Genomic DNA, 27,916 nt, shown 5'->3' with positions numbered 1-27,916 from the left:
GCCGCAGGGATGTTATTGGAGCATGTCTACCCGTTCCCTCATGCATAGCTAATAGTGAATCCCCAGGGATCCCTAATAAGGTATTACCCCATAGCTACAATGAACACACGGGGCTCCGGCTACAATGCACATGGCACAACCCTTTGAAAACAAAAGGCTGGCAGACAGATGAACACGTCAGTACATCGCACGGCACACAGCTATATACACAGCATAGATTATGGAGTCAAAAACACACTTATTTTAAGATTTTGGTGACAATCATTGAGTAGGGAAGAGATGCAGCAGCTCTGGCTGATGGAAATCGAACTGAAGCAAAAACTGGCTCTGAACACGCAGAGACGTTTTGATGGAAAGGTATCGATCGTGGAGGAAACATTTAGAAAGTGGTTAGCCTTTTATTTTTTTTTCTTGTTTACATTGTTTATTAGCATTGATCTTTTTTTGTAAGCACTCCTTTGTTTTCTCATTCTTATCCCACAGTTTGTCCTTTTTATTCCCACACAACTTTTGTTTTTATCTTTCATTGATTTGTACAGATAAAATTAAGTTTCATAGGAAAATGTTTTGGTTTTTTTGGGGTTTTTTTTTTTTTTTGCTCTGGACAATAGCTACAGAGAAATCCATGTCCGATTAAAAAGTCCACACACCATACTAATTTGACATAAATAAAAGTGAATTTTTTTTCTTCTTTTTATTACATTGTGAGTAGTCCTTTGTGCAACAACACGGTGGTGATATCCCCCTGCCATCTTCCCTTCTCGGTGGAGATGGAGGAGGAAGTCCCTGCTACAGGAGCATCAGTCAGCCTCCACATGTTCTTGCTGTCTAACAAAGCAACCCTTTGCTTTTCTTCAGATCGATTTGCTTAGAGCTCGGGAGGGAGGCGTATTCATCTCTCTTCATTTCCAGAACAGTCTGAAACATAATGGCAGTGATTTATTTATGAAGCAAACAATGTCAAAAATCTATTCATAATTAAAATATAAATGTTAGATTTGGACTGAACTTCCCCTCAGGATTTATCATCACAGCATAAACATGAGAGCATCTACTTTCATTTGCACAATCTGGTAAACACTGCAGCCTGCTGGTCGACAGACGTCACTGCATGATGCTGGTGCCGCTCCTCCGTCAGTTTACCTGGAAGTCCTGGTCAGACAGGTAGACCTCCAGGTGCTGGGGGTCCACTCCTTCCGGTAACGGGCTCCGCAGCAGCTGCTCCAGAGGGTACTGGGTCTTCATGAGCTGGGCCAGGGCGTCCTGCACCAAGGTCAGCTTTAACCTCCCTGTGTCACCCTGACATGCACCAGCACACACCGAACACACCCATGGAAGCAGACAGCACTAATAATTAGACTACAAAATACATATTAAATGTGTATTTTAGATCTACACAGCTTGAAGAGATAACTTGAAGTCAGTCAGTCAGGGATAAAATACCTCAGTATTTCATAATTTGTTACCACAGTTTGTGACTCATTGATTTAAAAAGTATCCCTCCGAAAAAACCAATTACCGCTCAACTAATGCGGGTTTTTGAAGGCAAAATGACACCAACATTCCTAGACTGACTGCTACCATTCTGCTGATCTTCCAAAACATTAAAATTTTCCTTTAAAGCCCCAAAATAGCAAACATTAAGTGATTACAACCAGAATTTTGCTCTTGTTGGAGAGAAAAAGGTTTAGATCCCAAACTGCCCCTGACAATTGGAGTCATGTTTAATGTGGCGTCCTGGGTCCAGACTAATGAAATTCTTGTAGGAGTAAATGCACTTTAAAGCACAAGGATACATTAAGATAAATTACTACTATGCAAAAAACCAAAAAGTACAATTGATGAATGAATAAAGTGCGAGTGAAAGGAAAGAAGGTTTTATAGACTGTATTTATGTGGACCGTCTATCATGTTGGCTATCGCGTATGTGGCTGGCTGATTCTCAAAAAGCAGACATTATGTGCGGAAAGAACTGTAAGTCACCCACACGTATGCCAGCGAAATACACAGCATCTGCCGTCAATTACTAGATGATAAACTCATCATTTAACTGCATGGCGCTTGTACCTGTGTGTGGGGTCCCAGGCTCCTCTCCCAGCGAGGGAAGACATTAGTGAAGGTGAGAGGTTCACACCCCTCAAAGATGAGGTAAGCCTGAGGCGGGCGTCTCGGGTTCATCTCTGGGATGCAAGGGCAAAAACAGGACATTTTTAAGCCCATCCAATACCGGCATTGCTTTCTGTTTCCAAGCTTTCGAACTGCTTCCCCACTTACCTTTGCAGTACTGCAGCGCCGTCTGCATGGCACACCTCCTCTCACTGTGCCAGCGGCTCCAGGCCGAAGCTGAGCTCTCCGTCTGCTGAGGTTGACTCCTCTGCCACAGGTAGACCTCCAGACGGTTGTCAAGCAGGAACAAGGCTGGCGGACAGACAGGTAAGATGGAGGACACAGACACGAAGTTGAGTTAAATTAGTTTTAACGTTGAGTTAAGATGGATTTTGATGTTCCTGTGTGATATTTGGGTTTTGGCAGCCAGAAAAACAAAGGTTGCAGAAAAGAAAAAATTTGGATAGAGGTAAGAAAAGAGCAAGTTTCTTTATGTGTAATAAAGAAAATGTTTGACTTAGAAGTCTGAAAATATCCTATACTTTGTATATTTATACTTTATAATTTCATACTTGGGTCAAGTGATAATAACGGGACCATCTCCATAAAATCTGAGCAAACGCCCTCTGTTAATTAAGGCCGTGAGGACGTGGCTGAAAACACTGGAGAAGTTAAAAGTCTAGAGGACCTTGTGCTAAAAATTTTTTTGCCAAACTGCTGTATCCAAGGTGAATAATAAGCCTCCAAGCTCAATATTAAAATATTATTTATAGCAAAATTTCAGCAACTGGAACACATGACATGAAAATATGAAAAATATGAAAATGACATGAAAATATGAAAATACAAGATATGTATGACTGCATGTCTTTCCATAAGTTACAGTATAAGCTCCTATCATTAGGAACAGACAACAGTCTTTTGAATCACTGTTGAAAAGCCATAATTTATACATTCACTTTCCAAAACAAATTCTCAAATTGTTGCCTTCTTGATTTTATATTTCGGTGAATGTTGTTTTCAAGTTTGTTTAAAGAGAATAAGAGCAAGGTATTGTGTGTTGTGGTTGTGTTTGGCGTCTGCTCTCTCACCTGGCTGGGGCACAGAGTACAGGCTCTCCTGGACAAAGGGCATTGCCACCACCAGCCCCGGCAGCCGGCTTGGACTCTGTATCTCTTCGCCCTGGAAGCTCCCAGAGGAGGCACTCAGATGGAAGAGACGAGGTGTGAAGTTATACTTTCCTGGATCTGACAGGAGACAGACATTTCATTTTTTTTTTTTTTTACTAAATGAGAGAAATATCCTGGGTGGAGAGAACCAACATAAGCCTTGTTTTCTACCTTGCAGCATGCAGTCATAGGCCCTTCTGTCCATCTGTCCTAGTGCTGTCCAGAAGTCTGCAGGCTCTGAACCTTCTTCTACTACCTGCACCCTCACGGGACTGCTTTTGCTGAGACCCAGCTCTGGTGGACACCTAATACACACACACACACACACACACACACACACACACACACACACACACACACACACACAACAAATGTTAAGAAGATAACTGGATTGTACAATCTCTTAAAAGCCCGTCCAGTGTATGTGACTTACATTTGAGTGAGACGCTCCACTGCCCTCTTGCTGACCTCTCTGGTGCTCGCCTGGGCTTTACAACCAGTCCAGAGGTACAGCACCCCCTGCTGGCTGTTCAGCAGCACAACAGAGCCCCTGGAGCGCAGACCTGCACAGCAGCAATCCACCTCTAACAGAGATCCCTCCTCTGGGAGCTCCCCTCGCACAAGGAAAAGACGCCACTCTGCTGCGAGAAAAACATTATCAATCACATTTCAAAGCGTGAAAAAAAAAAAAAAAGCAGAAAGAGGGAAAACCTGACCTAAAAACAACCTGACTTTGCTGTACCTTCATCAGTGGAGGCCTCCTCTCGCCTGCCCTTATGAATGGTCAGGCCTCCCTGGAAAAGCTGCAGGAAACAGGGAGGTTCCAGCCCCTGAGGTACAACCACCTTAAGGAACAACGCAACAAGTACAAAGGCTGTAAGAACTGACAATCCCGACAGAGCGCAGCTGTAAATGTATATTGTACCAGCTTCTATGACTCAAATAGCACAAAGAAATGATTTATTATAGTTAAAGTATAAATAAAAGCTCTGTGTTCAACATTTTACAGATGTATAGACATATCTGTGGTAACAAAAAATTGTTTTTTAAAAAGTATAGATATGTACACACACACACACACACACACACACACACACGTCAAAGTAGCTATGGAATGGTTTGTTGAAGGACAGTAAGATCGTATGATATATGGACGCGGTGCTTGCCTTCATTCATAATATGGTGAATGTGGATGGTTAAAGTTTGAGATTCTCTTGTCTATACTAACTTCTCAGAGCTACTTTACATTTCATCTTGTGCTCTAGCACCAAACTCTACAACGTCCGTCTTCACATCTCATTCTGCATCGTCATTTCCCATATTGATCCAATTTTCACAGCACGTTCCACATCAAATTTTTTCAGTTACCCACTTACAATCTACTACTTACTGCACTGTACATACAAATATTGTTTTTTGTTTTTTTTAATGCCTGTATATCTATTCTTTATTTCATTCCACCTCTACAGCCTATGAAGATGCATTTCACAACAGTCTACAGTACTCTGTATGACCGTGAATGTTCTCAATGAATCTGTACTGAGGGGGACCCCCCCCCAGAAGCCCAGAGCATTACCAGCCAAGCAATGCAGATAAAAAAGAAACCAATACTTATGTTACTGACTGCATAATATTAACCTGCCGCTTCTGCGAACGAAAGAACAGTACGTTAACACTTGTGCTCAATATCTACCAACTTCAGGCATCACATAAATGAAGTGAAATTAAAATGTTTAATGTTTTAATCAGGTTTGTATGGAAATAAATTTATATTGCATCATAAAAAAAAAAAAGCAACAAAGTTGTACTTTTATACAATACTTGAGTAAAATTTTATTACAGCTCTCACAGTAGGCTAGCACTGTGTGTATGTATAGATGATTGATTTTAAAAGCCACGCGCTTACCTGTGATTCTTCGTGGTTGTTCGTCCCAATGGACAGGAAGGCAGCAGTGCCACGTCCACTGACGCTGGAGTGACGGCCCCTCCACAGGAAGAAGGCGGTGTTGTCTTTCTGTCCCGGACCCCTGCTACAGTCGTCCGAACTGCTTATCTTGTCTGCAGCAGAGAATGAAGAAAAATCTTTACGTGTATATTTCTCTCATTTTTGTTATTTGATATTCTTGTCCGAATCAGACTACACTGGATAGAACTATGGAACGAGCTCTAGTTCCTCATGCATATCATCAAAAATGACGAGAGGTAAAAAGCGTGGCGTGCGACGGTAGGTTATCTTGTAATGAAAGTCACTAACCAATGATGCCGTACGTCCAGCGGATGACGTAGGAGTCTCCCTCGTGAAGCTGTCCTGTGCTCTCCACAGGAATTTCACTGTCATCGAACTCCTGGACGTGCCAGGTGTCAACTGCAACCGTTTTCAGCTCAACCCGGCGTCCTTCCTCCAGCGTGATGACACCGTGACCCCTCTGGACGTCGACCCCACCCAGCACGCTATGGACCAAACCGTCTCCCTCCGGCGACTGGCGCGACGCCAGAGCCTTAGCATCACAGGGGCTCAGGGGGTCTGATGTTGGGGAGACGGACTGGGAAGGCTGAACCGGGACGGACTGTGGAGAGAGGCAGAGCGGACAGAGGGAAAAAGTGGAGACTTTCGGTAAGTTCATATGGTAACAAACTTTCTGACACTGTCATCCATTTTTAACGTTTTGGGTTAGATGATGGGCTGTTCTCTTTATATGTGTCTTGTCAAGTACTATTCAACTGATTTCCTACATTTCCCAGAATGCTTAATTGCAATTACTGTGGGACTTGCAGTTGGAATCAGATATGGTGTAAGTTAAACAAGAGGAATTTTTTTTTTTTTAGAAGTGAAGACTCTCTTCCTTTATCAAAACATTGGTGCAAAATGAAACCCCGCTAAAAAGATATTTTACTGCTCATGATAGACTGAGGAAATCCTCGAATTGTCTCCGCTACTGTAGCTGGGAGGAAAACACCATGAAAAAAAGCTAAACTATTTTTGCATTGCCGATAGCTGACCTTTCCTGATCTCTAATGCAACAAAGAAAAAGTGCAAGGAAGCCAATAAAACTTCTCCTACACAAGTTCCTGTCTTTCTGTGATGGATTTTATCCTTAAAGCTGTAATATTTTGTGATGTTGCTCTCTTGAACGTTTGTATAATCCTCCGTGTTTGAGCCCTGGAAAACATTTAGTAATTGCTTCAAAACAAATTTAGGTCTAAAAGTGAATTTTTAAAACCTAGAAATAACAGCTGAAGTTACTTGTTTTGACCATCAACTCAGTCAACACTCTGCAGTTGAATTCCGATCCACTCTGATTCGTGACTTTGAACCGTTAAACTGTGAGATGAACCTGTGCCTCCTTGTTCACCGACGCAGCTTCCTCCCTGCCTCCGCTCACGCCCGTCCAGTCCTCAAACTTCTCCCTGAACAGGGCCGTCTCGTCGCGCTCCGGGAGGACGCCGAACAGCGCCCAGCCGGGACGACCCTCTCCCCTCCTGAGCACGGAAGGAAAGGCGAGTGAACAAATGTCCTGAAACCGATATACTGTGAAGGGTGAACACAATTTTTTAACACACACACTTGTTTTTTAACAAACTGCTTTTTATCATAAACCACTCAGTCTAGACTCTAGTTTTACGGGAGACCCATTTCCAAAGAGTGTAACGACATACAGTAAATATACACTGTAGAATAAACAGTGGAAATAACTAACTTTTGTTACAGACTGAATCCACCCCTAAATAATGCCCTTAAATTATGCTATGCTATTATGCTTACTATGCTGTCATATCAACCTCCCTTTGTTTATGTCTGTATATATGTCTATAATCTCTGTACTTACACATTTAGTGCATTCTGGGGCTTTGGAGTTTATGGAGTATGTAGACCTTGTATGGCCACTGTATTTGGACATGCCTCTCCCTTTAATTTTGTGTACTCATAGCCTGGGGATGCTTTTCATGGTTTGGTCTCAGCCAAACGTCCGACTTTGTGGCAACTGACCTCAGCCCCAGCCAACACCTTTGGGATGAACCGGAACACCGACTGTGAGCCGGGCCTATCGCCCAACATCAGTGGTGGACCCCACCGATGTTATTGTGAGACTGAATGGGAGCAAATCCCTGCAGCCCGGTGTCAAAATCTTACAGAAAGCCTTGAAACCGGACGAGCGGAGGCTGTTACAGCAGCAGATTAATGCCCATGGAATTACATGTTTAACTATCACATACGGGTGCAATGTTTGAGCGTCCACATACTTTTTCCAACCATGTAGTTTATTAGGTCGTAAAGAGTGCAGTAGCAATGCAGTAAACTTTAAAACTAAACAACCGCCTTTCACCAGCTGCACTCTAGCAATTCATTGCGCGGAATGGACCCACAACAGCATGCTGGGATTTTACAGCCTGTCATGTGAACACGCTGCAGTGTGCTGGGGTGTCTCCATCCACAGTGTGGACTTCGTTTTGGTTTTACCGCACGCGCTGAAGTCCCACAGCAGACTCCCGGGGTTTCGCTGCATGTCACCGTGCAGGTTGCATCCATCGCTTTGGTTTTACCGCGTGCATGGCCATGCTCACTGCACGTGGTGAGTACGTAGTCATTCTCCGTTAGGATCCACTGTCTTTTTCCATCGTGAAGCACAGATTAAAAACCTTTACTCGCTTCATCGCCTGCAGTGTGAACTTACAGCGGTATGCCGGGGTTACACTGTGTGGGATCCAGTGGGTTGACTCGACAGTTGCTGTAGTCATAGGCCCCGACCCACACCTGGCGAGTCAGCTGCAGAGCAACGTTTCTCCTGCTGAGCGAAACATCCTGCCCATGCCACAGGTACACCTCACTGCCGAAATCAAACACCAGGGCCTGGAGACACAGACACACACACACAGAGGGCACATACGGGCAATTCATGAGTTCTACAATACAGTCCTGGATTTGAGAAACTGCATGAGGCCTTAACCAAAAATCATCAGGCAACGGAAGAACTGAAACGCCGACCTCAGTGGGGCAGAGCAGGGAGATGGTGGGGATGGAGGCCCAGGCTTGCTCATGAGGCACCAGCCTGTTCTCCACCAGCCTGTACACACAGTTGGACTCCACCACGCCGCTCTCGTAGAGCTCGTCCTCCTCTGGTGCACCAGCTCCTGTAGGCAGAGGCAAACAGAAAAACCATGCTGCTATGTCATAGATCCATCAGATCTCTAGATTTCAACCATCACTCTGTTTCGTCAGTTTTTTTCCTAGTGATGTGGTTGACTGGGGTGTTGCACTCATCGTAAGTCACAGTGAATGAAAACATCCACTAAAGTATAAACAAAATTGTAAAATGTAAATGTACAAAATGTCTACCCGCTCTGATTTCTGGTCGAGTGGGTCTTGTTCTGTTACCATTTGTCTACTTCGTTGTGTGTTTAACCAAATGATAATCAATCAAATAATCTATTTTCTGGATGATATTCACAGACATTATTAGACATTTTGACCTCTAACCATTGTACTGTGACCTTCCTCCCAGAAGGTTCCAGAAGTCCTCAGCCACGCTGCTGTCAGAGTTCAGCCCCTCGTCCAGGTGGACGACCTGGGAGGCCTGACAGCCGAGGTCCCCCTGGCTCTGGATGAACGATGCCAGCTCCGAGGCCTGAAAAACAAACCTCAAGTTTCTAATATCACTATGAAACACACACATACAGTATGGGACTGGCTGGTAAAAGAGGAGCCGACGATTCCTGACACCTGATGATAAGAAATTGCCTTTTACAACAAATATAACAGTTTGTTTCAGCTGTGCTTTTCATTCTGTGACAAGTCGAAACGTCTGCCATGAAAAACGTCTATTGATTATTTAAGCTGCACCGCCACTGCAAACACTGTTACAGTACTTTACCGTACCTTGGCTCTCTCTTGTTCGTTGGCAAACTCTCCGCTCCACAGGATGCAGTGCTCCGCAGTGACCAGCAGGAAGCAGTCTCCACTGTTCAGCGACCGCACCGAGGGCTCCACCAGACGGACCTGGACACGCCGCCTACCTGTCACCACAGGCAGTAGTCAATGTGAACACCCGAACACAAAGAGATCGTCACACAGACACGCGCGCACACACCAGCCGAGTCTTTTCTGACCTTTGATGTGAATGAGCATCAGGCTGCTGAAGGGAGGATAAGACTTGGTAGTCGCAGCATCCGAGGAGAGGTTGAGGTCTTCTGATCTGGCAGGATGCGAGTCTGCCGCAGAGGAGTTCTTCGACTCTGTAAAAAAAAAAAAAAAAAAAAAGGAGCAAACACAAGATGAGAGAGCTGAGGAACAAAAATGAAGACAAAATAAAAAAAGAAAAAATTCGACTCACTCTTCCCTGCTTGGACCCTTTCCCCCGCAGCTGTGTTGACTGTCTCTCCCATGTAGTCCTGCCTGATGTCCTCTCTGGCAGCGAGAGCCCTCAAAGGGTTTCTGGAGCCCTGAGTCCGACGGGACGGACGCACCGACCGCCTGTGCTCTGCTACTGCTGAAGTCAGTCTGCACACACACACACAAACACACAAACACACACACACACACAATAGACAAGTAAGACTTCACATGGACAGTATATTGTTACCTGTTTCCCAACTCCGTGAGGATGCACTTTGTTATGAAGAAAAGCTAATTATTACGTATTAACTCTAAATTAACTTAAGATGTCAGATAAGAATAATGTAGTTTTGCTTTTATTCCTACAATGAACAATTTGTGCAATTCCCCAAAACCTAAAAAAAGTGTTCCTTTTTTTCCAACTCCTAAATCATTTGAGGGAGCTACAGAGGTTTCCTAACCCAGAGTGGAGTCACCAGCAGATGGCTGCATTTCAGCACAGAGGCAGAGGACATACAAAGTTTCCGAGTAAAGAAAAGATGTTTTGGAAATTAAAGATGGTAAGTTGATGGAAAGATTAAAAGATTTTTCACAATACCTGAAAAACGTGAACAGGTTCACATGATCGGATCTATGATGGTTAAAACTGTTCCATCTATCTACCCTTGAAAACAAGATGATACTGTATATCAACAAGATACAGCTCTGACTGGTCATCTTTATAAATCCCGATAAAATGTATCCTTTAAATTAATCTCAAAAAGAAAATACCTCAAACATCTTCTCTCTGCCACATCCCCGAATGTTTAAAAGATATTTCTAATACAGTGACGGCCAAAGCTACTAATCTTACAGTCTGCGGTAAAACCAGGCTCACATGGGTGCGTTGGTCTGGCAGAGGACGCCCAGGTCCTGCTCACTCTCCATGGCAGCGACGTCTCCGCAGAGCAGGGGGGCGCGGGCGGCGGGAGGCGACTGTTCGCCGTTAAAACCTCCATCGAGCGTGCTGGATTCATCCACAGGAGTCTCCTCCTTCACCTCTTTTGGAGGCGCTGAGGGTGGAGGAGAGCTTGGTGGAGCTGGCAGGGGACGGGAATTAAAACGTGATAATACTCAAGACTTTAACAACAATAATGAAAGCTTTATATGATGGACTACAGGCTTACTATGTCTTACCTTCAAACGCCATCACAGGCGGCAGGGAGATCTCTGTTAAGCCAACAGAACAAACAGTTTAGAGAGAAACACACAGGAAACTAGTGTTGAGCCTGAAATACGAGTTAGCGTTGTTGCAATAATGCTGTTCTAACCTTCATATGTACATATCGGCGCCTCAGTGGAGGGCTCAGTCGTGTCTGATTCTGGAGATCCAAGACCTAACAGGCGGGTAAACGCAAACGGGCTGGAGTCAGAGAACCGAAACTTACCAAGGGTGCATTTGAAGATGCAGAGACTCTGAGAGTAAAGAGAGGGAGCGAAGCAGAGTGACTGTCCTCACCTCTCTTGGCCACATGTCCGGTCTCCTGCTCTTCTCTTTCCCGCTGTGTGTTCATTTCCTCGGCTCTGTCCATCTGGGCCGGTTCCCCCTCTACACCCTTACCCTGCGCAGCCAGAGAAACACATCTGTTGAGATACGGATGAGCTCCTATGTAGATTTAAACATCGAAGATATCAAAAGATGAAAAAATGAAAACCTTCTGCCTCCACTGAGGCTGAATCGGGCTCTTGGTAGGAGAGGAGACTTCTTGCGCCTCAAAGGACTGATTTGTCTGAGGATGAAGTGAAAACAGAAAACAGGGGTGATAAGGAAACCGGTGAGTTCTTTAGACATCACCAGGGAAGCGCATGACCAGGGGAAAAAATATGGTGCACAGCTAAAGCTGAATGAATCTGATTCAGTTGGGAACAATAAACAAACGGAAGAGCTCAGAGGTTAGCCAGGCCACAGAAATTCAAGATTCATTCAGGCATCAAGACAACATGTAAAATAAATCTGTAATATGTAGAGATTTTTAACACAGAAGAAAAGTTAAACTTTCAAACTACTTCCTACAACTACTAAAATTAAGATGAATACTATTGGTTGTTAACATTTTACTTTATCTACGTCTTGCTGCTTAACGCTGCTCCAACATGTGCAGAATGTTGTTATTAACAATAATCAGACGTTTGAGTTCTGACACTGGCACATTTAAAGAAATGTTGATGAATCTGCATTGTCCTTATAAATAAAGAAAATAAAATGAAAATGTCACATCGAATCCAAAATGTGACAAACCCTATCACCTTTTGTCTAAAAACTTTGACAGTTTAGGGAAAAGTTTAACTTGGGTTTTTTTCACCTGAGCAACAGAGAGAAACACTCGTGAAAAGAAACATGCACTTGACAATCGTAACAACCCACCGGGTTTGCTTCTTCCGTTACACGTTGCTAAAAATTGAATTCGGAAGGTAGGGTGTAGGGACATGACATATTTTTTGATTTCCAAGAAGGGTCATGCTAGAAAAAGGTTTGGCGACCACTAGTGTGGGAGAACGAGGGGAATCCGAGCACAGGATTAACAGCAAACAACGTGGAACCCGTGGAATGTGAGCTGTGATGTCTCACTTCAGAAAAAAAAAAAAGCACCACCGGTGATATGTTAGTGTGAGTGAAACTGCATACAAAACACTGCAAACCAAAAAGAAAAAAAAAAAAAGTCTACCATGCACCGGGCTCACACAGTTACCTGGTTGAAACACATGATATATTGGGGCGTACTGCTAGAATAGACAGAGGCAAACACGGGTTCCTGGGAGAGAGGAGGAATTGGGAGAGAGAGCCGCTAAAGCTATTTAATAATTAGTCTAAAGACCTATGTTTTCCATGATGGAGATTTAGGCACAACTACGCAATTCAGACCATCATTTAAAGACTTACCCAGCACTGAGGGTTGACACTTTTAGCGTGAAGGTTTTCTGTCTCTTCCTACAGAGGGAAAACGGGGGGGGGGGTGGATAATGAAAGAAAAAACAAAAAACAAAAAAAAAACAACAACATGATACAGATGAAAATGGTGATTGGAGTATGAAATTAAAAAAGAAATTAACGGAATAAGTAAAGAAGATTACAACACATACACATGCATACATGTACGTACACACACACACACACGCACTGTCACCATGATGCAGCGAAGATGGTAAGGTCATGAAAGGGTCAACATTTAACCACCGGAATAATCAGTCTGTTTACATTCCGCATCGCGCTGCGAGACAGTCAAACCCGTCTCAGCACACAAAGACAGACTGGCCCGGGTAAATTCCCCAGTAACTCAAGTCTGATCTCAAGACATTTAGCACATGCCAAATCCAGAGCGCCGTTGCTAAGAGATGTCCGATATCTGGTTTCAGTGGCATGACAGATTCCCAGATCTAACCGCACGCCTTTTCCTCTCGCTCTGGGCTCCAGCACGGGAGGAAGAGTGAACCCTCGAACCTCTAAACGCCACTGTCAGTTTTATCAGTGGACTTCGGAGATTTCGGGTCAAACGGTGACTGGTTTTCTACTATGACTCCACCTGTTTTAAGAATATTGTCAAGTGTGATTTTCTGGGCATCAGTCATATGACCTGCCTCATGATCTCCCGAAGACAAAATGTCACCGAGGAATCTCTGCAATAGCAAAAGTGACTCCCAGTCGCCAGAATTCTGATTTGCCTTAAATATTTCCTCTTTATTTCTTTAAATATTCGCTTCAGTGTGGCAGAGAGATCACGTCGTTTCTTCTATGTGGTTGTTATTAAAAGGTCGCTCAATCCATGATTCAAAGCGTTCAGGTGACAGTGACTGCGACAAAACGGGTTTTCTCTTTTTTAAATGGCGCGATGATAGCGGCCGCCAGAACCTAGCGGCCTGTGTTCTGGACCGTTAGCGATGTTAGAGGTATTCTGCTTGCGGCTACTGTTTGGGTCTATTGTCTGAAATAAGCCCTTAAAACAGTCCTGTGGGCAAAAATAATAGTGACACATTTTCCCATCCGATAGAAACATCTCCCTCCTCCCTTTTTTATTTTTACAGTGTTTTTTCTTTTTGCTTGTTTTTTTAAAATAATGTTGCTTCATCTGTTTCCGCTGTTTGTCCTCATCACTGGTCTTGTAACGTCAACTGTCCTGCACCGTTTTTAACACTGTGAGGTGAAGCTACAGACAAAACTGTCCCGTACCGACCAATTAACTAATCAAGCCAAGAACTCAAAGAAGAGAAACTGAGCACAGTAAAATCCAGGACATCCCTGTTGCGCACAACACAACATCGTCTTGACCTGAACTTCTAACTTCTTTACTTCTACTTACCAACGTCACCTCTTTAATGTTACTCCTGCCCCAACACATACAATGTTTTTGCCGACTGTCTAAGGAAGGCAGGTAGAGATCGGGAAGATTCCCACGTCAACGACGTGCAAGCATTCATGCCATCAAGGCAGTTGTAGGATTACAGAGTTCGTCATGTCCAGACTAAAATGCGGTGCACTGAGATTGTAACACGACCTCCGTTAAATTTGGGTTTAACTGCACTTAACAGCAGTCTTTGGCTGATGTGAGGCGTCCATATTTGATCGGTTTTCAGGCACTAGAATTAAGTGCCGAGTGAGATACTGTGTGTCGAAACTTTCAGAAAAAACACCAGCAACCCCTTGACTCCTCAAGTGCAGGCTTTATATGAGACTAAACATTACTTAACAGGCACCCCCCCCGTTTATGTGAGCCCGAAAATAATGTACCCAAAATAAAAAGGCCGCTGCTCTTCAGCCCTTTTGATTACAGTCATAACCCTGGTCTCCATTGAGAGGTAACGGTTTAGATTTTACAACCAAAGAGTCAGAATGAGCGTAAAGAGAACTTGAACCAAAGTTATAGAGGCACAAACATGGCACAAACGGAAGTTTTTTTGCCTTGCCTATTTTATTCCCTCCTCCGATAATGCTTTGCACAGATAGAGTCTGGAGCCTTAGAGCGTTCAAACGATGCATCGTTTGTCAAGGTCGTGAAAAGACTGACGGCGGCGCCAAGCAAAACACAACCTGCAGTAGCGCTACCGAGGCCAAAACGCCCCTCGGGTGGGACGGCGTATTTTAAAAGTTTAAAGATGGATGCTCCTTGCTTTTTCTCGACTCTGCCGATGCACTGTAAACCCTCAGCGCTGACCATTAAACTTCATCCCTCTCTGCTGACAGTCTGAAACCCACCGGCTCCAAACCGGACTCTAAGAGGATTAGAGATCATGGAGGGACAAAAATGATGGCTATTACAAAGCGCTGCCCTTTACAGGCTACACGGGTTGTGACTCTGCAGCTGTGATTTGGTCCACTGAGACCCTCGTTGTCCATACTGAAGACATTGGCAGACCTTTACAGTCCCATTGTGCCATATCTCTGTTTTCTTACCTTACTACTGCTGGTGCCGGTTGACACCTGCAGTTTAGAGGTGCCGTCCGCCAGGGTAACCCGAACACGTCCCTTGGCTGTGGTTTCTTCATTGGGCTTCCTCGCAGTCCCTTCCTCATCCTGTTGCCTTTTAGACAGATCACATACTGTATACACCACAGAGCATCAAAATACAGAAAAAAAAAAAAAAAAAAAAAAAAAAAGTCTTCTAGTTTAGTTTTCATCCTGAAACTGCCGAGGGCTAAAGTTTGTACTGATGACGTCTGTAAATTTGATCATTTTCTTGGCCAAAAAATATTCATTGTTTTCCCCAGGTTATCATCATCAAAGCATTTTCACGCATACTTCAAAATGTATTAGAATCAGAGGAAGGACGCACCAACTAACCAATATCCCGTTTTCATTTTATGTCCGTTACTTACAGGACTCTCCTCGTGGTGTCTGAGCTGCGTTCCACAGACGAGGCCGGCTGCTCCTGTAGCTTGGCCTGAAAGGACGTCTCCTCCTGAGGAGCGTCCTGGTCTGAAGAGGCTCTCACTGGTGTACACGAGATGGTTTCCCTCCTGTTTCGAGCCCTCTGCCTCCAGGGAGCAGCGGTCGCTGAGCCTCCCTCTACACCTGAGGCCTCACACCTCTCTCTCTGTGGTGCCGTTTCTTGCCTCTCTGTTCCCTCCATCCTCCCCTGCATCGCTGCCTCCCCGCGACCTCCACCGTTCTGTTCGTGGCCGTTTGGTGCATCCGTCTGACCGCCCTCCGTCCTGCTCCACTCTGAGCTTCCGGAGCGGCTCTTCTTCAGGATTCCCCTCAAGCCGGGCTCAGAGTCGTAGCGCTGCAGGCCCTGCTGGCCAGGACTGGGCTCGGTGTCCGGTCTGGGCTGAGAAAGACGTACCTCACTGGGTTTTAAGTTGACAGACGAGGCCTGCTGTCTGTCGGACAGATGAGGGGACAAACAGAAGGCGGGAAGCTGTACGGGGCCTTTCTGGAGCTGAACAGAAAAAAATGTGAGAGAGACAAAGATAATTCTTTAAAATGTACAGCAAAGCAGAATTTAGAAACATGTTATCTAATTAGAAATGGAGTATCTTAATTTCAGAGTTAAACTTAAAAACCATTATTGTCGCCATTTCTTTAAAGCACATTGTCTCATGTTCTTTTCTTTTATATGAAAATAGAAAAATAAATAGATTTCAACTTGATCTTATATTTTTTTAAAGCGATTCTTCCTACTCACCAGGCTGACCTCCTCCACAGTGATGGGCTGCGTGCGGTACCGGGCCCCCTTCTGCCTCCGTCTCTCGGGGGGCCCATCGGGATGGCCGGCCCCCTGCCTCCCCGGGAGAGACAGTTTGTTGAAGAGGGCCAGCTTCTCACTCATGCTCAGCCTGCAGCTCTCGTCGCCGTCTTCCACTGACTCCGCCTGCACAGGCTGGGGCTCCACTGGAAGTTCTGGTTTGGGGGCGCTGCAGGGGAAAAAAAAAAAAATATCATGATATAAAACAGGTTTACATTTAAAAGACAAAGTTCTATATTTTACTTATTGTCAACAAATCCCATGAAAATGAGCAAAGCTAAAAATGAACTGATGCTGCTTACAAGTAATTCCTGTTTATCAAAGCCTCATACGTCTTTGTGCTGGTGTGGTTCAACGACTGTTAAAAACAAACCAGTGGGCCACGCTGTTGCACTAGCTGACACGTTTTCTTTATTACCATGGAGACACACACACACACACACACACACACACACACACACACACACACACACACTAGTTTATTTTGACTGAAAATAGTCCAACAAAAAAGGACTAATTACTCCTGTTTGTTTTAAGGAATTACTGAGCCTTTTAAAATATTCAACTTTATATTTCTGACCTGTTTTTAAAGATTTTATGTCTTAAGTAGGAACAAATAAGTTGGGGCTCAGTGGATGCAGACGGGGTAGGGAAGCAGTAAAGTATTGAAAGATGAACTAATGAATTGGTTCCCAACCTTTTTAACATATGACTCCATAAAAGGAAGTAAAGTGTCACAATTGTCAATGAGCTATGAACAGAGGAATATTTTCATTTGAATTTTTTTGTGTGACCTTGACCTTTTCACCTGAAGAGGTGAAATGATCCAGTATTTTCACGAGAAAAAAAAAAAATGTGTAGCAGTCCTCTGCTTTTTTCCTTTCTTATCCTGTTAATCTCATGGCACCTCCAAATTTATCTTGTGGCCCCTTGGGGGCATCCTGATCCCCAAGCTGAGGGGGGAAACCAGCACTGCTGTAAATACTCACTAGCAGACCAAATGTGTGTTAATCCACAACTGAAAATAGTCCCAAACATTTGCTTCTCTTCACTCTAGTCTGAGAAGCCTTTGCTGAAAACTACAGTGTCCAGCTGTTTTAGGAAATTAATTTTTTTTTTTTTTTTTTTTAAATGAAACTACATATTGTGAACTGTTTTTAAAGATTTACACAAACTGTTGTTTTTGGTCTCTTCGTGGGATTAAGAAAAATATAGAATAATGTCACCTTTACCCTTTAAACACATGAAGGTCATCCCCAAATGGCTAACCTAAAAGACTATGGAGCAGATTTTTCCAAAGTAGTGACATGCAAATATTAGTTTGTACTGTTTGCAAAACTGTTTTGGATCCAACCAAATGCCCATTAAACTAATAATATGCTTATATATGTATGTGTATTCCTACCGCTGAATTTAATATCTGATCCAGTCACGCACATTGGGAATGACAAGTCCAGATCTCTTTCCACCTGACCAACACACTTCCACACAGCCCACCTGAGAGCCACCATTTCCTCGCAGGTGATGGGCTGAGTAAGGAAGCGATGGTCGTTGCCACGTCGCACCCTGCGCTCATGGCACACGCTGCCCGACCGAGGCTTCAGGAAGGCCGAGGCCTCGGGGGCTGCGGACTTCTCCAGCTCCTACAGAGGAGGCAGAGAGGACGTTAGTGTCAACACGACATCCATTTGCCACAGGTGGTGCCCCCCCCCCCAACATTCAGGACAAATAGCGGCCTCGGTCAACACTCTCCAACTGCTGAATAAGTAATAAGAGAGACCACAATAAAAACGGCAGCGAGAACCCCCTCTCCTGATGTCTCCTGTTCTACTTGTATGGACAGGGGGAGGGAGGGGAGGCGGGTCGGATAGCTGGTGCATGATGGGGCTTGCGGTAAAGGTGGGGCGTCTTGGCTCCATGGATTGACTGCCAGTCCAACAGGTCACAGTGTAACCAGAGCTGCGCCGGCTTCAGTTACCTCCCCGCCTGCCTCCACAGAGCAGCCGGCTAATTATAACACAGCATGCTGTGGTTGTTAATGGCAATACAGTGTCTGGCACATTTTCGCCCGATGCTCCCAGACTAAAAGTGAAATGCAGGAATGGAGGCTGCAACTGTTGAGGAGAAAAAACTCCACGGTGTTTTTTTTTTCCATCTTCTGCTCTGACTCTAGCGGCGTCAGGGCTGTTTCGGATGCGTATCTTAGCACGGAATAAAAAAATCAGCCCTTGTTTTAATAAGCACGGACGCTCACACGGGAGCGACAAACCAAACGGTGCATTCAAGGACAGCACCTGTTTGACCGGTCATATTCCCTCACCGCGACCGGGGTTGTGTTCTGCGTGCTCAGCGCTGGCTCGCCGCGCGTTTCAGACTGCAAGTCCAGCAGCCGAGCCGACTGTCGGTGATGGATGAGGCTGTTTAATATATTTCTCGACAACTTATCGCCAGTCCATAATATTAGCTTTAAAACCGGTGTGGGGCCCCACGTGGTCCTGCTTTACTAATGGATGAATTTGAGTTCGCAGTTGCACATCGGTGGCAGTTCTGGTTAGACGACTTCATCTAGGATCAGACATCCTGATAACAGCCTAATCGTCATGATTAAACTCCTGGGTGACTGTAAGTGACAGCAGGCCTCCATCACACTAGACGGAGAGGCAGGGGAAAGCCGTGACAGGGAATCATTTTTAGCAGCAGGTGTTAGGACAGACGGCACTCGGCGGAGAAAACGAGCAGGTCACAAACAGCGATGAGGATCCCTTTTTTTTCAGTGCAGAGACCCAACACAGACTTACTTTAAACAAAGACATCTTGGCAGCCACGCTCATTTTGGCTCTGTCGTCTGTTTTCACATCGGCTACGAGAGAAAAAGACAAAAATCGCCGTTGAAATAAACAGAAACAGTTTAAGAAAAAACGTTGATATTTCTCGGGTACCTCAGGCACTAGAAAGGTGCTGGTGACCAAAGAGGCTTTTAAAATAAACGCCGACTACCTGAAACACCTGACACACTCCAGCCTCGAACCAAACCGGACAAGTTTCTGGTGACAGTCCTCAATCGTGGAAAGTAACTGAGTACATTCACTCATGGACTTTAAAATTTGGATGTTATTACACGTTCCATTATCTGCTACTTTATACTTCTACTGTACGTTTTATTCCACATTACTCCGCATTTGTCTGACAGCTATTGTATAGTGACTAGTTTGTTTTTCATATTAAGATTATACATAAAAAGACCCACAAATACAACAAATTCTTAAAGATTAAACCTTTCACTTGGGGACTCTTGTCACGTTTCAGATGTCTGCGAGTTAACAGTTCCGCCAAAGAGACATTTCCCCTCTAAACTTCTCATATGGTTTCCTTTTAAAGTATGACAACTGAAGAGGTCTAATTACACACACAACACATACAGAACATACGATGATGTTTTTGATGCACTGTTGATGAACTTGATGTATTGCCTCTGCAAGTCTACTCTTGAATCGTTAACTGGGATCAAAAGCTGAATTGTGTGGCTTAGAGTCATTGTGCAGGAATTACATCCTCTTTCCTTCCTTATTAATCCTCTCACGACCTCTGAGATTTATCCCGTGACCCCTTGGAGGCGACCGACACCCAGGGTGGGAACCATTGGACTAAACTGCCAAACTGTATACGAAGTAGTAGCTCCACATTCACCGGCTACCACAGTAAAATGCTACTTATGCATTGATGCAATTGTATTAAAAATCTAATATCTAGATCAGTCAGAGCAGCCATTTCTCTGCACTCAGTACTTTAACTTTTGAGAAATTTTGCTGATAACGCCTCACTTCTACACAAAAACGGTTCTGAAGGCAGCATTTTTATTTGTACTGGAGTATTTTTCCCATTGACGTACTGAAGAGTCACTTCCACTGTCCATTTATTTTAAAATGTAGATTTCTTGTCTTCAGTCAACCTACATTTTGCCCTGAAATCTATTCAATTAAACCTGGTGATAAAACTGCAGCTTCCCGCTTTTGATTTAAAAGTAACATGGGTTACTGATTACACAGTAACACACCAACCTTGAAGAGAAACACCTTTTATTCCCCTAACTTGACGTATTAATAGTCGAATGCTGTGTACACTTGAGCCTAATCATAACAGGCGAAGGGAGCAGGGCTGTAGATCGCTGGCATACAGAGCAAACCAGCTTTCTCTCAGGATACAGTGAGACTGCATGAGCCTCGAGTCTGATCCCACCTCGCACTTGGCACAAAGAAACGCCAAACTAATCTCTCTGACCTGGAGGAGCTAAACTACCAGGTAGGTAGATAAAACAAAGATCATCGCTGTGTGTTTGTTGAAAAACAGACATGAATTGTGGACAGCTTGTGGATAGGAAATTCAAATGCCACATTTTAAAACATTTGCAAACTTGGAAATTTGAGCTTAAGTGAATCCTTAACTTATGTTGTATTTGTGGAGTTAATATACGGTAAAGTCGATGGCAGAAGATAGAGAAAAAAACCTGATGACATACGGTCTGAAATTAATAATCCCCACAGCTGTATAGACTAGATTTACAAAGGCAACTTGTTTCCATGGCTGTGGTGTGACATCTCTGCGTGTCAATCTTTGTAACTTCTTGCTTACGATCTTTTTATGGTGGGGTTAAAAGCGGGACTGACTTAGCAGGGCTCACATGGTTTTGTGGAGACGTTAATCTGTCATCACCGAGGGGAATAAACATTGTGAGCCTAAAAATACAACCTGATTTATTTGATGAGATGCTAAACGAGTTTATGGAGGCAACTGTGCAAGTCGGATGCACACTCCAAATATCTGTTTTGTATGCAAACATGCGAAGAGAATGTTAAATATTTTTTTCTGAGGCGTACGTCCCCACTGTCAACCTTTATATCGCACGTAAGGCACGAGATGCAACTTCTTCCCTCCTGCCACCACTCTCATTGTGTTTGACATGTATTTTGCCGCTGTGACACCGTCCCTCTCTGTGTCACGGCTCACAGGGCCCCGTGTAAGTAGCACAGCGGGCAAAAGTTAAGCTGTTTGTCTCGAAACACGATAACACGTCTGTGTGATCCGCTACCCGGCGGGAAGAAGGCTTTACCTTTGCAGTTCTCCTCTTCCTCTGCATCCAACAGCCTAGAAGAGAAAAAAAAAAAAAAAGGTCACCAGGTGAAATATGAACAGGCAGGTAATGTGGACTTTAATCGTCAGCTCCTGTGCCTTCTCTGTCAGATCCCGCTTTGAGCTCACAGAACGTGTCTTTGTGCTTCAGCATGCAGCTCAAACAAGCAAGATACTGCTTCATATTTGCATGTTTGGTAAAGCAACACTGGGGAGGTCATGAAGGAGGACAAGCACATGCAAACCACATCACACCACCCGTGTTTTATGTAAAAGGTGCTGCACAAACTAAAAGACACATAAATCAAGATTAATGTTCCCTAAAAAGGTGACAGACTAAAGATACTCATGCATTATTTTTAAAATGTGTCAACAGACCACTGCAAAAAAAGGTCACTGCAAACGGCATCTTCTTTAGGAAAAAACAAACCAGGTGCCTCATCTGCCCACAGCACACGGCCCCTACCCGCTGCTCTCCTCCATCTCATTGGCTGTGATCGGCTGTGTCCTGAAGCGTTCGCTGGCCTTGCGACCGCCTCCCGACCCGCCGGGGAGGTAACGGCGGGTGCGTCGCCGGCCCCCCTCAGAGCCCGGCTTCGTAGCCAGGTCCAGAGAGGACGTGGCTCGCCCAGCATCGGGGCAGCTAGTGTCCACACACAGAGAGCGAGAGGAGGAAAGGGAGTAAGATGCTGAGGCGAAGGCACATATTGTCACAGAGGCACACGGTCTGATTATGACAGTCTGGATCACACCCATGCAGGTGACCCTACACTTTGTCGGGCTGCGCTCCGCTCCCCGTCTGCTGCAGGAGGGCACTTCTCAACTGGCCTACCGACACCCGAGTGTGGAGCTGCGGGGCATCGAGTCCAACAGGGACGGGGTGCCCCTCCCCACTCAGCATGCTGGCAGAGTCCCGGGAACCCTGCCTGGAGGGGGCGGGAGTGAGGGGAAGGAGGTGAGGATGCAGGAGTGGGGGGCCGTGGGTTGAGGAACATTCTCAGAAAAATAAGAAAGTACAATCTCGAACCTTTCAACCAAATGTTGGCAGAAAAATATCTAGCTCCAAAATGGTGACAGGTGCCACGCTGTACCATTTTTCTGAGAGTAAAGAGGTGGCCGGTCAGTGCCATCTCCAAGAAGATGCACCCAGACCACATGTCACGATGGGAAAGGTGTCGAGGGGACCCACTCCCAAATGCCAGGGAAGAATCAGACTGGCTTTAAAACTCCCCGCTGGGACCCACTGATTTAGACTTCTCAGTTTTAATTAGCAACAAAGGCCAGAGAGCAACTGGCGAAGTCAAGGATCTGGTGCCGCTGAGAGGTCGCTGGGAAGAAGCCGAGCAAGTTTAAAAACTGGTAGTACTCCCTGGGTTACTAAATGCAACGGATTTAAATTGAAAACTTCGGAAAACTTTAAAGGTTTCTGCTGTCAAATGCAAAAAATGTATATTATTTGTTTTGTATATACATCCAGATATATGATTACAAACTCATTCCTTTGCTCACTTCTTGTACTTGAGTCTAAAATCAAGACCTCGTTTAAATCCAGTTTGGTTGGAATCTAGATAAAACAGAATAGAACGGTGTTCAAGAGCAGTGACTACAAACAAAAGGGAAGCGGATCAAACTGTTTTCATGGCTCCGAAGAAGAGAACAACCCAGAGAATGTAGAGACTGCGCACTGTAAGAGTTTGCAACTACAGGAAATCAGTTCCGTATCCCTTTGGTTAGATCACTTTGTCCTCCATTAAAATATTAGCATGAGGCACTGCAACATACTGCAACCAAGACACCGACTACATCCGCTGAGACGTACTGATGTCGAGGTGAAAAAAGGTCGAAGCAGGTGTCATCAGGGTTATGAAGTGGGCATGTAGCTTCATTGGTATTTGGACAAATTAGGCCCAAAACGCCTGCTCGCCTCCACATCCACGCTCAGGGCCGAGAGCTTGCACAGACACCTTCGCTGTGCTGTAGCTACACTGCAATATTACTCAGTAACGACTCCATTTACTACTGGTGGCAGCGACAAAATCTCATTGGTTATTAATAAGGGTCATCATTTATGGTTTTCACAGACTTTTACGACTCGGCGTAGAGCTTTTACACTACATAACCTGATCTTTGCACAGATTTTAAGTTAAGTTATAAAGTTGTATTTCCAGCTGCAAGAAAATACTGTTCACCATGGAAAAAAAAAAAAAAAAAGATAAATGTGTATAATGTATATTATTTTAAAATAAAAAATAATAATGAGTGCTATTTGTAGAGAGTATGATTCTTGCACTACTCTGCTGGTTCCTATTCACACACTCAATGAAGTCATCCACTCCAGACGTGACTTACCTTCCCAGGTAGTTGGACTCTGCAGGAGTGTCTGCCTCTAATCCATTTGTAATCCCTCGCGTCCTGCCATTAACTCTTTCACTCAGGCCATCTGAGTTCAACGTCGCTCTGTGGGCTTGGGTTGCCGGGTCGTGCACCACCTTCCCGTCCCTCCTCACCCACTTTGAAGGCAGCTCCTCGATATTGCCGTAACGTTCGGCCAGTTCTCGCCTCCGCTCGGCCTTATAACGAGCGATCCGCTCTGATCTGGGCTCCAGGACTGGGTTCTCCACGGCATCCATGTCCCTTAAAAGGATTTAGGAATGGAAAGCAGATGGGTTGTTCTTTCTTTCCAGTGAAATTCAGCTTCCATCAGACCTAAAGACTTCTTTCTTAGCTGTGCTCATAGAGTCCACAAATCTGAGCTTGCAAACCAATCTGTACATCGGTGGGTGAGATGTTTCTCCTGAAAGATGAAAAAGCAAAACAAAAATAAGCAAGAAACGTCCATTTGTCACTATCACAGCACAGCACACCTGCTCCTCAGCAGTCTACATGTCTTCCTGGAAAGGTCCGTGACAACACCGATGAGCTGCTGCCGTCATTATATAATCAACCACTTTTTCTAAAAGTGCATCCTTCATTTCAGTCGCTTCTCTTCTCCCTCGCTTGAGTCCATGTAAGATGACCTGCACCAGCCTGCAGTGCCACGCAGGAATCTCCCCTTGCACTGAAACTCAACACCGCAGCCGCCCGCCTCCACTCTGGGGTCCGGGCCTTCCGTGCACTGGGTCTGCAGGCTCGCTGGTCTTTTCCACGACCATGGAAGTAGCTTAAGCTGAACAAGTCACTGTCCGCTCGCTCAAATGTTAGCTAATGAGCTGCATGGCCAGTTTGACTGTTGTATGTCAACACAGAGCATGTTATCTGTCAAAAACAGAGGCCAAATGAGATTAGCTACACTTTCTAATGTGTTTAAATACACAACCAGCTATCTGAATTATGACATGTTCCTAGGCAACATGCACACATGGATAAGCCCAAAAAGTCCCCGTCGGTTACATGGTTGCCTGGAAGCGAACAAACAACACTAACAAAGCCCGAGGCTGTGGGCCGCGTATAAATAGGACTGATATGACACAGTTTGCATTTAAAGACAGCAGCTAACCCCTCAGCTCGGTTGGGAAAGGCTTGAGTGCATGTGTGTGCTCACAAATGTATACAAACATAAATGTGTGTTTGCATTATGTGTCTGTGTGCTTTCCAAAACTGTGGATATCAGCATTCCTGATACAGGAAGCACAATGGAGCCCGAACAAAGAGACGTGAGCCATGGACTTAGTACACCAGAGAGAGCTGCTGCAGGGCTGAATGGTTGCGGTGGTAGTAGAGTTCACAAAGGTAAAGATGCGACTTTTATGTTTGTGTTATCAGTTTTACTGCTACTATTAGACTGCTAGACAGAGCGTTGGAGCGAGTAGACGAAACAGATGTAGATTCAACAACGGCATACAGCATAAATGTGAACTTCCTCTGCTACTGGCGTTCAAATCTGCCTTCGATCTGTCAGGAAAAAAAAGCACCCAAATCATCCAGGTGTCCAGTCGTTACTGAATAAAACCGAAGGCCGCGCTTGCAGACGTCGTCAGCAGGAAAAGCGCAAATCCCCCACGCCCATGCCACAGAGAGCTTTAATGAGCTGAACAGTAAGATGCAGTGATCCCTATATGAGACGACAAGCTTAGTGCCGTGTTATGTGCATCCCTGCCGGCACTTCATAACACACGTACATGTGCTTTGAACAAAAACAATCAACCAGCCAGACCAGAACGGGAGGACCCACCTCCCCGTCCAGGCCCGCAGAGAGCGACGCTGAAGCGCCCCCAGTCTCACCGACGCCACACTCCTTTATGTTTTCGCTGCACAGAACGTGAGTAAAAGTTGACAGTGGACACGCTTGTGTAAAGAGCAAGAGTCACGTGGCGCGCCGCAGGGCTGTCGATTGGAGCGCAGAATGCCACCGAGGCTCAACGGGGATCAACGGGCTCCTAATCCGGCGACTCTAGTTGACACTAGCTCTGACACAAACGCCCCTGGGCAAGCGCACAGGACCCACGCTCTGCCTCCTGTCAGAGATCTGATCTGAAACTTCGACTGTGCTGTAAATATTCAAATAGGGTCAAACAATGGTAATTGTTGAGCTGAGGATATAAATTCAAATCTTCCGCGCACGACGTCGCCACACACTCCAACAGCGCTTTCAACCCACCAATTATAAACCTATATTGGGTGTATTTTTAAAAAACAGGCTGATCGATAGTTTTCTGCTAGAATGACTTCACTCAAAGCGCCAACATAATGGATGTTACATAACAAGAGGACCCCAGCGTCCAGTGGCAGCGTAGTAAACCTGATTTAAAGGCTGGCCAGGAATAAGACTCAGACCAATTACACCTGCCCAGACTGACTGCACAACCTGCACCCAAGTGCCCCCTCCCCCTCACTGTCATTCAAGGGCAAGTTCTCGGAGGGGGGGGGGGGCTCTTTTTCTACACACCACAGACGGCATGTGTCGTAACATATCACGAACATGGATGGGTTTACACAGCCGTGCGTTACCCGGGAGTGAGGCAGGGACGTGTGAAAACTGACATCAGAAACTTCCGGTCAATGCTGTCAATGCCTTGAGCTCTGCATTGGAAGGCATGTGGCCGGAGGGCGGGCAGGAAGAGCAGCCTCCCCCTCATGCGAGCACCTTAATCCACTCACCAGCCTCCAGTGGGATGTGGCACATTAACAGGTGATTGGTCTGATGGCTGTTTCCACATCACATCCATTCTAAATTAAGTTTATTTGTCCGACAAATATCTACCCGGGATCCACAATAGCAAGCTCCTCTTATAGGAAAATTCATAGTAGTTAGAACATATCATCCAGACAAATGATCACACAGTGACACGTTCATAACAAAAGGACATTTTCAGGCCAGCAAAGCAATAATGATTCGATTTGATTTATTTACGGCATTTGACAGTAGACAAAAAATATGAAGGAGGCACTCAGCGGGTAAAAGTCACAGTTAAATTGACAAGTTTTCACAAATTCACGGTGGCAAGGTCGGAGGTTCCTGCAGTTTCATTCATGCTTAATTGGTGCGTAAAGCAACGGTCTGGCACACGGAAACATTCATCTGCCAAAGCGTCTCTGCCTCTGGATCTTTTCAGACAATATTTTTTCTTACTCACGAGGCTCCCAAAGTGACTGACTCACTACCGCCAGACCGGTCCGCGTCCAGCGCACAGACCCGAACATCGGCAGCACAAACGGCGACAGGTGAGCGAGCGCACTGGGCGACTCGGATCAAACGTGCTCATAACTCGGTGCTGGCTGACACCTGGCTGAACCGTGTACTTACGTGCACTGCGCGCCGCGTGAAGTGGGCATTTCGAGCGGCGCCGCTGCCCTTCCTCAGCCCGGCGGTCCCTCCCCACTGGCCCTTCCCTCCGAACTGTCGCTCCAAATGTAGTCACACTCGCAGCTGTGGAGGGCTCTCCGTATTAAGGAGAGGGAGGGGGGGTATAAATAGATGGACAAACGGGGGCGCCCCTTCCACTGTCCGGGAGGCAGCGGCAACCTGTTGGTTTTACGCGCCGCCGTAGCGCTTACAGGAGGGGAGGACAAGAGCCTCCCGAGGAAACCTGGTCTATGAGAGGCTCCGTGGCAGCACTTTTTTTTTTCCAAGTTTAGCGTTTGGTCATTAAGTGGGGCCAAACGTGACACGTGGTGACACGACACCCGGCGGAGGCTGGTGGACTCCGCCACTTTACTTTACCTGGGGAGTAATTGGGGACCAACAGGAAAAATTTAGCTCCGGGCCTGGAGCGTGTTACCACAGTTAGACTTTTTCACTGTTCAGTCAGTACATTGATAAATTTGCTTTAAGGCTCGTATAAATTAAGTGTTGCACACAAACCTCAAACTAAAAATAAATTAAAAGCCAACTAACAATTCTCTCATCATTCTGTCCGTAAATAAGGAATTCATGTTTGACATTTTGATATTGTTTGGTTACTCAATTTATTTGTCTGTCTATGCAATACAATTAATTCCTGCCTTAACATTTTTCAGATATCTTTTTT

The 27,916-nt window shown here is 45.2% G+C and overlaps 1 protein-coding gene across 8 annotated transcripts; it reads right to left on the bottom strand.

Moving 5' to 3' along the window:
* Positions 1-558: 558 nt before the first annotated feature.
* Positions 559-27,561, bottom strand: svilc (supervillin c). 8 transcript variants are annotated; one of them, XM_040117285.1, is made up of 33 exons: positions 27,193-27,561; positions 23,799-24,083; positions 21,916-22,092; positions 21,430-21,464; positions 19,121-19,182; positions 17,820-17,965; positions 16,263-16,491; positions 15,454-16,016; positions 15,032-15,158; positions 12,527-12,574; positions 12,336-12,398; positions 11,301-11,375; positions 11,105-11,207; positions 10,917-10,982; positions 10,783-10,815; positions 10,484-10,685; positions 9,605-9,771; positions 9,381-9,506; positions 9,151-9,287; positions 8,752-8,899; positions 8,260-8,405; positions 7,949-8,124; positions 6,611-6,755; positions 5,530-5,842; positions 5,182-5,333; positions 4,018-4,120; positions 3,709-3,913; positions 3,447-3,580; positions 3,198-3,353; positions 2,275-2,418; positions 2,068-2,180; positions 1,144-1,299; positions 559-918 (listed from the first exon to the last, which is right to left on the bottom strand). In XM_040117285.1, the coding sequence occupies exons 1-33, from the start codon at positions 27,219-27,221 to the stop codon at positions 829-831; spliced, it is 4,854 nt and encodes a 1,617-aa protein (XP_039973219.1). In that variant the 5' UTR covers positions 27,222-27,561; the 3' UTR covers positions 559-828. The 8 variants fall into 8 exon arrangements, with proteins under 8 accessions (XP_039973219.1, XP_039973211.1, XP_039973230.1 ...); XM_040117277.1 differs by having other exon boundaries at positions 3,709-3,916; positions 27,193-27,560; XM_040117296.1 differs by having other exon boundaries at positions 3,709-3,916; positions 23,799-24,243; positions 27,193-27,559.
* Positions 27,562-27,916: the final 355 nt, after the last annotated feature.

The sequence above is a fragment of the Xiphias gladius genome, chromosome 3, assembly GCF_016859285.1.
Source record: "Xiphias gladius isolate SHS-SW01 ecotype Sanya breed wild chromosome 3, ASM1685928v1, whole genome shotgun sequence".
Taxonomy (NCBI): Eukaryota; Metazoa; Chordata; class Actinopteri; order Istiophoriformes; family Xiphiidae; genus Xiphias; species Xiphias gladius.
The sequence above is the reverse complement of the archived record's forward strand: the minus strand, read 5'-3'. Positions and strand labels throughout refer to the sequence as shown.